The 11,985-nt window shown below is 47.5% G+C and overlaps 1 protein-coding gene across 1 annotated transcript; it reads left to right on the top strand.

Annotated features, from left to right (window-relative positions):
* The first annotated feature begins 4,265 nt into the window (after positions 1-4,265).
* LOC142310015 (protein kinase C delta type-like) lies at positions 4,266-7,250 on the top strand. The gene is made up of 5 exons (XM_075347494.1): positions 4,266-4,488; positions 4,628-4,690; positions 4,824-5,378; positions 5,515-5,558; positions 5,714-7,250. The coding sequence occupies exons 1-4, from the start codon at positions 4,271-4,273 to the stop codon at positions 5,537-5,539; spliced, it is 861 nt and encodes a 286-aa protein (XP_075203609.1). The 5' UTR covers positions 4,266-4,270; the 3' UTR covers positions 5,540-5,558; positions 5,714-7,250.
* Positions 7,251-11,985: the final 4,735 nt, after the last annotated feature.

Genomic DNA, 11,985 nt, shown 5'->3' with positions numbered 1-11,985 from the left:
GGGGGTTTGTGATTTTGGCCAGGTATGGGGTTTTATTGCAGGGGATTGTGTATACGGTCGTGGGGAGTGCGCATGCGCCGGCGGCGGCATGGACGGGATCGGCGGTAGTAGGCGCAGGTACGGCAGGCAGAGTGAGGGCGCTTGAGGCGGCAGGGGAGCATTATCGGCCGAGGCAGCAAGGGCTGTGACAGAGAAAGTGGTGAGGAAAGATGAGGGGGATGAGGTGGTGCGTCTGGATGACAGAGGCCAAGTGTGAGAGGTATGTGAGGTTCGAAGGCCCGCTGGGGGGGTTCACCTGCTGGAGGATGTGAGGGATAAGATTTGAAAGGGGAGAGTGTAGAAATAATTTCGCTGCTCCCCCTGGAACAGTTTTACCTGGATTAAGTCAAGCCAAGTAACTCCAGGAAGGATAAGTAGAGGGAGGGGGAGCGCCGGTGGAGGCTCACCCCTCGTACATTTGCAACGTGGCTGCGGGCATTTGCGTTTTGGCGAGTGTATCGGGGGAAGGAATTGGGTAATTGTTCGGCATGGTTTGGTTATATGGATCCATTTGGGGAGGCTGGTTAGGTCATATGGCGGTTTCGCCTGGCTTCTGTACGCCAAGTAATTTAAGCAGGGGAAGGTGTTGCGTGCCAGTATGCGGTAAGATCATATGGGCACATCCTTATTGATGCAGTGGATGTCGGCTCCTAGTCAGCCCTTTCGGGGGGCAGTTGGGTGTTCGGGACTTGGAACCCCGGCGACCCGGACGATGAGGGTTTTGGGGGGCAGTAGAATGATGGGTGGTGCAGATTTGGCGCAGCCAGTTGTTTTAAGCATAAGTGTTCGGGTTGTGGTTAGGAACATAGTAATTCTGCGTCTTTCTATTTGTATTGGTGGATCTTCGCCTCCTTATTGGAATTTGCGCTGGGCTAGGGGACACCCGGATGTTGTCAGTGGAAAGAGGGGTCAGGAAGTGGCTTTGGGCAGGATGGGTGGGCCATTCAGGGCCCTCCTTGTCATGATTGGGTTTCTCTGTTGGGGGTAGTGCCGTAAAGGAGCCGTATATATATTTCGGCTTGTTCAAAACTTATCTTATCCGGAGAAGTCATCGGTGTATGCCTGCTTGGCTCCAGAATTGTCGGCGGTTTATTATGTGTCGTTTGACAGAGGGTGGGATTTGGTAAAGGCGGTGAGCCATGGAGCATTGATGGCAAAGGCGGATTTGGAGGCGGCATGTAGGTTGTTACTGGTCCACCCTGCTAGCTAGCAGTTTTGGTGCTGCGGTGGGGAGGGGAGTTATTATGTTGATCGGTGGGTGCTGATGGGTGGTTCCATTTCATGTTTCTTTGTGGAGTGGTTTGTGCGTGGTGTGTCCAAGCTTACACCACTCATTCATTATAGGTTGATTATCTTTTGCATCGGGTTGGCGGGTCGTTGATTCGTGTGGGTTGATTGTTTCATTGCAGATGGTGGTGGATACTCTTTTGGTGTCCTGTTGGCGCAGGCGAAGACTGGGGGTCCTGCGCCAGTGATGCGGTTTGTGGGGGATAAAGTTTGATGTTATGGTTATGGAGGTAGGCTTCGTGGGTAATGGTGTGGTCCTATGGGCTGCGATAGAGGCAGTTAGGTCAGCTAAGACAGTGCGGTTTCAGGTGGTGCAGTCTTTGCTGGGGCAGTCGAACCGCGGGTGCAGAGTTACGCCGCTGGGGTGTGTGTTTGCTGGACGGCTGGCGATGGCTGCACCAAGGGTGCAGCCATCGGATCATTTTGTGTGGGGTCACGAGGGAGATCAATGATGATCTGATGGTGTAGGAGGTTTTTCTTACGGCGATTCAGTGGCCGCGCATTGTGGCTGGGTGAGGTGGTACCTGATGGAACGTTGCAGCTGTACTCGGCTGCAGCGGGACCAGTTGTTTTTCTGGTTGGGCATCGTGGGTAGTGCTTCCAATTGGTGGTAGTGGTCGAGTTGTGGAGGTTGGCAGTTTTTTCCGAGAGGAAGGTGGGCTGTCATTCTGACAGTTGGTGGTGGATTTCATTAATAGTTGGTTTGCTAATTCTGAGCCAAGGGTGGCGTACTTGCGGCATTTGGTTTCTCAATTGTATGGGTTAAAAAAAAAAAAATTCATGTGTGGCGCAACCCGTACCAGGGGTCCGCCAAGGGGGGTAGCTGCTGCTTTGTTTCCTCCCAGTTCCGCAGGTCTCGGGAGTTGAGGCCGGGGGGCAGACGAAGTTGGAATGGTGTGTCCGGAGGGCTTGTGGAATCTGGTGAGGCTGTGTTTGGGAGCGGCTCGGAGCTCGGTGACTGAGGTTATTTGGTGCTGATATCCAGAAGTGTGGGTGGCATGGATAACGTTATTTGGGGCCATGTTTGAGGAGGGCCCGGTGGAGTATTTGGTGGTGGCGTTGGCAGTGGTGAGTAACGGTTTTCAGGTTGCTCGGCCGGCATCAGCAGTGGAGCAGAGGGTGGCGGCTGTGGCTGTCTAGTTGAGGTTTAGAGGTGGAGAGATGTTTTCGCAGGATCTTAGTGCGCGGCAGGCCTTGAAGGGTTTGTCGTAAGGGTGTGAGGGAGCGGGACACAAGGGTCTGTCTCCGTTGTTTTGTGGAAGCGTTTGGTGAGTGGTTTGTGGTTGATATGTTCATCTGAGCACGAGCGGGTTTTGTTTCCTCTTGTCCAAAACGGTTTGTGTTAGCCTTTTGGGGGGCTTTGAGATTGTGGGGTTGGTCAGCCCATCTACGGTTAAGAGCGGAGGTTGGATGTTGGAGGATGTGTCCGCGGTGGTGCAGTGGGTTGAGCGCCGGCTTCGTCGCTCACCGAATCAGATTAGGCGGGTTGTGAAGGTTGGTGTTGTTATACGCGGTCCCGGGTGCGGAATTATGTTGTGAGGACGCCCAGGCTCGTTATTGTCACGTTTGTTAAGGTACCATTTTGTGGCAGTGCTGCAGACTTGATTGCAAGTGGCGGGGGTGGGCGCCCGGAATACTACGGGTCGTATTCCTTCTGGATTGGGGCTGCCACGGAGGCCCCTCGGTGTGGTCTCAGGAAAGAGGTTGTGAGAAGTATTGGGAGGTGGGAGTCCTCTTGTTTTTCGGCGTTACGTTTGGCCTCAGTTGTTATCGTGTTAAGGCCAATGGGGGCGTTTGAGTCTTTTGGGAGTGGAATGTGTTGGCGTAACAGGTTGATGTTATCTGTGGGTTTATAAACTCTGGGTTTTGTGGTGAGGGTGTGCCTCATTTGGATATTTGGGCATTCGTTGGTTCTCGGGGCCTCAACGGTCTGAGGCTCGCCCGAATTTTTTGCCAGCTGGGTCTGGACGGGTCGATGGTACTGGTCCAGTAAGTGGGAGGCAGCGATTTGGTATCTCGAGAAGTTGCTTATGAATGTTTTAAAAAAAAAAAAATGTTTGGTTTGTTGCATTGTGGAAGACATACCCGGGCTTAATCGTGGGGTAGTTTTGATAGTGTGACTAGGTTGGAATGGAGTGGGGCTCGTGTGGTAGGCAGTATCAATCGAGCCTTATTGGGGGGCGGCGCCAAAAGTTGGTGTCGCTGAACTGGTGGTTTCGGAGATGCGATGGGGGTGCATCTTAACGTTTTGGTGCTGTTTTGTGGACGCTGGGATTGCCTGGAGGTGTGGTACAAGCTTTTGGTGTGTGGCGGGTCCAGGCCACGTAAGGAGTCACGTGCCCTGTCCTGTGGCGGGGGGTAGGTCTGGTCCAGAGGCGGTTGAAGGCAATGGTAACTGGACAGAGAGACACCATCTTGGTATGGTGGCTCCAGGTTCCGGGATGTTGCAGGCACGGGGTTCTGCAAAGTTGGGGGTATTAATCCGTTGGTGATTAATACCTCATCTCTGGGTCGGTGTCTTGCGGCCAGGGATATTGGGGTGAGAAGTTGTTCCTGGACTGGGCCTACTCAGGGTTGTATATTTACTGTATTGGTTACTGTGTTACCTATTGTTATTTGTTGGGGTCGCCTGTTGGACGGCGCCCCCTTGTGTTAGTATGTAAATAATAGGTAATAAAGGCTGCTGTGGCCAATTTAAACCAAGTCACATGCAGTTCGTGTATTATTTACAGATGGTATTGGTGGGTAACACACACACAGCACGACTGGCTTTGCTTTGCTCTGCTATAAGGTCCTTGTTACTAATAGTCTCACAAACCACTTATTTCCCTGGTTTCTTGTGCAGTAGATAAACCAGATGATTTCTGCCTACCATGTGCATTTTCTAAGCATTCTCTATTACCCTCAGGTGGTCCTGGCATCAGTCCCCAGCCGAAACATCCACATGGCTGTAAAGATCATCAGCAAAGATGAGGACAACACAAAGACCATCCTGAGAGAGCGGCGGATACTCCTAGCGGCCAGAGACTGTCCATTCCTATGTCACCTGTATGCCGCACAACAGTCTCGGAAGCATGCGTTTTTCATCATGGAGTATCTGTCTGGTGGCAGCCTGAAGGCTTTGATTGACATGTGCGGCTACTTGAACACTGACACCATAAGGTAAGAAAGGGGACGGTATGCCACAAAAATAAAAGCTGAAGTTGGGATGTAGCTGAGACAGGGATGGAAGAGTATGTGGTCCAGGCAGGACAGAAGTGACGACGATGACATTGATACTACACTCTGTTCTCTCCATCAGATTCTACACAGCAGAGATGGTATGTGGCCTCCAGTTCCTCCATGGACACAACATCGTCCACCGGTAAGCAGCACTCTCCTCCTTCTGTCTGTCCCCTCTATATTCTTGGCTTCTCCTCCCAGTCCTTCTATGACCCATTTCATATCTCTAGAATCAATGGGAAGATTTCTCATTCTGTTCTCCTCTTTAATTGCAGAGACATAAAGCCAGAAAACATCATGTTGGATGCAGATGGCCACATCCGTATTATTGACCTGGGACTCGCCCGAGATGGTGTCACCGCCTCCAGTACCATCTCTGGAGTGATGGGCAGTGTCCACTACATGGCTCCTGAGGTGCTTCGCAAAACAGCATACGGCACAGCAGTGGACTGGTGGAGCCTGGGGATTGTGGTGTCCATGATGGCAACAGGACGCTCCCCATTTTACACCGGCTCCAACAGCAAAATGGCTTCCAGAAATGTCATCAGAGAAGAGCCTAAAATTCCATCTTGGCTTGATGCTGACCTGAAACATCTTATCCAGGAACTGCTGTGCAAAGACCCTCAGGAGCGATTGGGTGTGTGCGGGAACATCAGAGCGCATCCATTCTTTAACACCATCGGCTGGGAGGATCTGGAGAAAAGGAGAGCACGGCCGCCGTTTACACCATTCAGGCCAGTTCTGGAGAACCATCTTATGCAGTGGCCGGAGGAAAAGGCAGCCCTAGACCCCGTGGCCGGATTTAATTACATATCACCAAGCTGGGCCCGGTAAGAACTGAGTCATCTGGCAATAACACCCATCAGGAGTTCTTCTCATCTTGTGGTCATTTCCATTGTCCTTGTCTTCTACTCTGTCTTTGCCAATGACTGTACTTTGACTGTACTATGACTCTGTTATTCTTAGGTGGATGAGAAGATCAGGGCTGTGAGAGAATCCAAGACCATCTGGTGAGTGACTGCTGTGCACGCAGGACACCAACCACTATATCCATACTTCATATCTGATCTTACATACAGGAATGATTCATTATAAAGATCATTCCTCTAAGATAACAGAAGATCTGGAGATAGAAGTTGTTGAATAATCTTTTTATGTCTTGCAGGATGAGCCCGTGCCAACTGCCCAGAACTTCTTGCCTCCTGACCCGTACCTTATGTCTCTGCTGCTGTGTGTCACCTCGGCTGCCATAGAACACCATCTCTCTCCATAACATCTTCATGCCCAACCACTGCCATCGTGGCCCTGCACCATGGTCTTCACTTTGCATCCTCCAATCCTGGGCTGGCACCGGACATCATCCAGCCTGAAGATACTCTGCCCCCCAGGAGCGGCCTGTGCTTGTTGTCCATCTTGTGAGTTCAGGGATAATAGTCTAATATGAGCCATTATCCCTGAACTTCGCTCCTGCACAGGCCGGGTAAGTATTTCACTCATCACTCAACACATCCACACTACACGATAAGTATAGACCCCCCCCCCACACACTACATGATAGGTATAGACACCCACACTACATAATAGGTATAGACACCCACACTGCACGATAAGTATAGACCCCCACACTACATGATAGGTATAGACCCCCACACTACATGATAGGTATAGACACCCACACATAGACACATAGATTGTAGATGGAGATTTTGGCTTTGATCCGGGGATTTAATCTGATCGCCATATTTGGGGTCGGGAAGGAATTTTTCCCCCTGATATGAGGACAATTGGCCCATTCCTCATAGGGGGTTTTCGCCTTCCTCTGGATCTACACGGCCTTAAATAGGTTTAGTATAATAGATCAATCAGTAAATTTAAACATAATTAGTGTCCAAAAAAAAAAATTAAACATTTTAAAATATATTTTTTAAAATTGCTGATTTTACAGAAACCAAATTTTTTTAGGTCATATATGTAACAATAAATAATATATTTTAAAAAAATTTCACACAACAAATCAGGTTAGGAGCCTTTGATCCTGGGATTTATTCTGATCGCCATATTTGGGGTCAGGAAGGAATTTTCCCCCCTGATATGAGGATAATTGGCCCATTCCTCACAGGGGGTTTTCGTCTTCCTCTGGATCAATGTGGCCAATAAGTAGGTTTAGGAAAACAGAATATATAAGTAGGTTCTCATATTTATAGCAAAAATAAATAATGTAATGTATGTAAAGTAATAATACAATATTTTTGGTTTAAATTTGTTTTAGTTGACACAAAAATAAACATAAATTAGTCCAAAAAATAGAAAATAAATATATAAAATAAGAAAAATAAATAAAGGCTTATTATAAAAACATAAAAAAAATCATTAAAAAAAATGTTGGTTTTCAGATAATTTATAGCTTGAGACACACACACATAAATATTCATTAGCTCAGTACAAACATAATAAAATATAAAAATAGTTTAATACACTTAATAAAAATTAATTTCATTCCATGTGTTATCAGGCCTTGATCCTGGGATTTATTCTGACCGCCATGCTTTATTTGGGGTTGGGAAGGAATTTTCCCCCCTGATATGAGGATAATTGGCCCATTCCTCACAGGGGGTTTTCGCCTTCCTTTGGATCAATGCAGCCCATAAATAGAATTATTAATCTGATAATTGTATAAATGACACTTATACATAATAATACAATAAGTAATAACCTTTATCCTTTAACCTTTATCTATAAATAAAATCTTTTTTTACCCCTCTACATCTTTGTTCTTGTCTTTATTTAATTGGACGTCCATTGGGTGAATGTGGGTTTAGCCCCGGAGTCTTATTCTCCAGCACTATGGACCTTGATGGGGTCGGCTGGTCTCATGTAAAGTTCCCCCATACGATACATGTAGGTAATTGTGCTGGGAATAAACCCCATAGAGGTCTTTGGCTCCTCATCAGGGACGTAACTACAATAGGTGAAAGTGTAGCGCCCCTGAGGTCATCATGGAGCTACAAGGTACTGCATCCCCACCAGGATGCAGGACCTACCTCCCAGGAACCCAGAAGACCAATACCGGTAACAACACAAACATTCCAGATAATGCCTGTTTTTCCCCAATTCCCCCATAGACTGGTACCAGGCTAGGGTTGGACCAATAGATGGCCGCCAAGAGAGGTGGAGCCATTCCAGTCCCTTAGACGACCAGGTGGGAGGGGCAGACAGTGGACAGTCAGACAGTAGTCGTCAGGAGTCGGTGACAGAGAGAAGAAGCGAGTAGACGCACTGACAGGAGTGAAACAGTGACCTGAGGGCCCAAGCGGTTGGTTGCCGGTGGAGTACGGTGGAGCACACCCAGAGCCACATCACCGACGGGGTATAGAATCCTAGGTCAGGCAAACGCTCCAAGCAGACCTGATAAAATCTGCACAGTGAGGGGACCATCAAGGACCTCACTGACCTTCAAGTTCAGGACCCAGTAGCAACGGGAGAACCGGGGAGCAGGACCAGAGACTCCGACCCTACATGGTTCACACTACCGTCATACGGACTGCCGTTAAGAGACTACCAGGAGGGGACCCCCAGCTGCTCCAAGCCACGGGGACCCACCAACCAAAGAGAGGTGCAGGGGAAAGAGGGCACCGGGTCACTAAACCAGGACTGGGACTAAGGGGACCTGCGGTCAACACCAGTCTTCCTCGGGTGACCAGTTTACATCTTGCCGTGAGTAAAGGAACCAGTTACACTGAAACCCCTTGTGTGGCCTGTCTTCTTTCAATACCCAACTACATCACCTATCCTCTGGGGTCTGGCCCTGCTTGCTGAGGGCCCAACATCCAGGCTGCCACTAACACCAGCCCCAGTAGTGAAAACTGTTCAGCAGCGGCTCCATCCACAGAGCCGCAAACCGAAAGTGGCGTCACGTGATAAACTTTTATTTGATCTCCCTGTAAATATACCCCTATTTCAAAAATCATCCAGGGCATGGAACCGGGCAACGGCCACCAAGTGACATTCCAGAGTTATACACGGCCTGGGACCGAGTACCCCATAACCTGGGCGACACAAAGGTTTTGCGCCCTGGAGCCTAGGGTGTCCCAAAAGTCATTTTGGCCTCTATGAAAAGACCAGTGCTATTAAAGACTTGCAAAAATTCGGCCCCCATTGGAGATTTGGGGCACAGAAGCTTCACGTTACGCCCCTGCGCTTGATTATCTCCATTTGTTAGATGAGTCCCAGGTGAAAAGATCAGATTGATCCCTTCTCCACAAACATCTGTCACCCAGCAGCAAGTGCTGAATTTCCCGTTTTGTGACGGCTTCAGACATAAGCCCCAACATGACCACTGAACGAGATACAAAACACAGTGTCAGACCTCCCTAATCTGCTATAACACCTTTTGCCACTTGGTGTCAGTATAACATTTCTGTTAGTGCCTTGTGTAGCTTGAATTATTGTACGCTTCCACTTTTGTCTACAGTTTCCCCTACAGTTGTTTTTTTAATAGATATTAATACTAAGGACTTGGAGGGGTTTCGCGCAATGATTTGTATGTTTCAAAATTCCATCAGTAGTGGTTATTTTACTATAATAAAAGTAATCTAACATCTACTGACAAATGGCAGCATGAATGAGTTATAGATGCTTTTTGGTGGATTTGTTCAATATAGAATTTAAAAGTAGGAAAATAAGAAAAAAAAGTCTCAAAACCACATGAAAAAAATAATACATGTCAAAGCACAGGGGAAAAAATGCATTTGGAATGGTTGTCGCAACGTCTTAAATGAGTAAAGATAACCAACCACTTCTGCAGGTGGTGGCTGGTTTCCTAAAAAAGGAGCGCTGCATGCTATACAACCTGCAACAACAGCTCTGAAGCTGGCCGGATTTACAGGATCCAGCCAGCCTGAGCACCCCATGAGAAACCATGCCGCTGGAGCGCACTACTGCCCCCACCAGACAGGAAGTGTTCCTACACAACTTATGTAGCTTATATATTGAATACACAGGAAACACATTTCGGATCTTTAGCAATGTTTCAAAAAATGCCTTGTAAAAAAGTGAACTAACAAATGTACTTCACAGGGCCACTGATTTATAGGTACTGGTGGAGCTCCTGAATACCTGCTGTACCCTAAGCTTCTGTATTCACCTATTACTAAGGAGATTCGGGTCTTGGGATGGGGAAGGACCTAAGGGCCAGACCTCAATCAGTGAATTCGACGTGGTCCAATGGCTTCTGGACCCCGTTCTGGATCTGAGTACCCCTCCTGGTGCTCTGGTTTCCAGTTGGCTCCCCGGTTCGGTACCGGCGGGCCACTACCCTGTCCCGGTCCCTTGCGGTTCCACCAGCCATCTTCCCGGCTCCTGCAGGCGGCAACCACCGTCTGCCTCCTTGCCACGGTACCAGGGCTACGACCTCGGCACCGGTCAGTGTTGCCGCTGCAGGCCTGCTGCACTTGAACTAGCACTCTAGCACCAAAGTGACTGTACTGACTGTTTTTTTCCTGTCTCAGGCCCTCTGGACTCCTAGGTGGGTGTGGCCAACCACCTGGCTCCGCCCCCTGGTGTGACCATTGAACACAGAGAGGTGACAAGGATTTTAGGTTGGCTGCTGTCACCTTTTTAAGGGAAGGGTGTTTGTGCAGGGGGTCTACCTGTGACTACTTGGCTAGTCCAGGGAATCACATATATAACTCATTTATTTAGTTCAGTCATCTTGCAAAACCTTACATATTTTTCAAGCTCCTGATGTTGATTCTGAAGGCTCTATCATTTGAAAGCAGAGACCAAAGGAAGAATACACAGATCTGCAGTGGAGAGTGAAGAATGTATGTCTGGGAGGAAGCAAAAAAAAAAGCTTTACTAATGGAGGAGACCACATGGAGACAAAATATGTACAGTGTGGGAGCTGTGCTGATAATTGAAAGCATGTAAAGAATGCAGCATCCTGGATACACACAGACCTCATATCCAGCCTATATTACTGGGAGAGCCACTCTTACAGGAAAAAAATAAATCTGAAACTTGCATCTGCAAACAAAAATGTATCTCAAGAGGGCTGACAATTAATGAAGAGTAAACAGAAAAAGGAGGAAAAAAATGATCAACCAGCCAAAATACTGCAAAATAGAAATATATTCGCAAATATAAAAGAATAACAGGAAGTTGGTGGAGCTGAACAAAAAGCAGAATTGCTAGTAAAACCAGGAATCTGGACCCAGCTATCCATGGAAATATAGTTGTACATCAATGAAGCAATTGTAATGCATAACGCCACCACAAGAGGTCATCAAACTACCAAAATTGGGATTTGTACTCCACAAAATATAAGAATGTATATAAAGGTGCCCAAAGACTGGCTATATACCCATATAAATAATATATAGAGTGCAAATCCAAGGTGAACTTACAACGAACAAGAAAGTTGTTGATGCGGCGATGTGGGAGGCAAGGTCCAGAGGCCTACAGTCTGACGTACATTTCGGTAACTTGATTACCTTCATACAAACAGAGTCTATTTCAAGTGTTTATCTCTGTTAACATTGATGATAATGGCTTACAGCCAAGAAAACCCAAAAGTCATTATCTCAGAAAATTAGAATATTATATAAGACCAACTGAAAAAATGATTTTAAACTCAGAAATGTTGCTGCCTACTGAAAGGCTGTATGGTAAATACACTCAATACTTGGTCGTGGCTCCTTTTGCATGAATTCCTGCTTCAATGCAACGTCACATGGAGGCGATCAGCCTGTGGTAGTGCTGAGGTGTTGTGGAAGCCCAGGTTTCTTTGATAGCAGCCTTCAGCTCATCTGCATTGTTGGGCCTGGTGTCTCTCATCATGCTCTTGACAATAGATTCTTTGTGGGGTTTAGGTCAGGCGGGTTTGCGTGACAATCAAGCACAGTGATGCTGTGATTATTAAAACAGGTATTGGTACTTTTGGCAGTGTGGACAGGTGCCAAGTCCTGCTGGAAAATGAAATTTCCATCTCCAAAAATCTTGTCGGCAAAGGGAAGCATGAAGTGCTCTAAAATTTCCTGGTAGACGACTGCACTGACTTTGGTCTTGATAAAACACAGTGGACCTACACCAGCAGATGACATGGCTCCCCAAACCATCACTGGTTGTGGAAACTTCACACTAGACCTCAAGCAGCTTGCATTATGGCCTCTTCACTCTTCCAGCTGCAGTCCACTCCTTGTGTCTCTCCCCCAAATTTTTGAATGGCCTTTTCTTAACAATCCTATCAAGGCTGCAGTTATCCCAGTTGCTTGTGCACCTTTTTCTACCACACTTTTTCCTTCCACTGAACTTTCCATTAATATGCTTGGATACAGCACTCTGTGAACAACCAGCTTCTTTAGCAATGACCTTTTGTGGCTAAAGGGGGCTTTACACACTACGACATCGCTAATGCGTTGTCGTTGGGGTCACGGAATT

Source organism: Anomaloglossus baeobatrachus, chromosome 5 (genome assembly GCF_048569485.1).
Source record: "Anomaloglossus baeobatrachus isolate aAnoBae1 chromosome 5, aAnoBae1.hap1, whole genome shotgun sequence".
Lineage (NCBI taxonomy): Eukaryota > Metazoa > Chordata > Amphibia > Anura > Aromobatidae > Anomaloglossus > Anomaloglossus baeobatrachus.
This window is presented reverse-complemented; position numbering and strand designations above follow the sequence as displayed.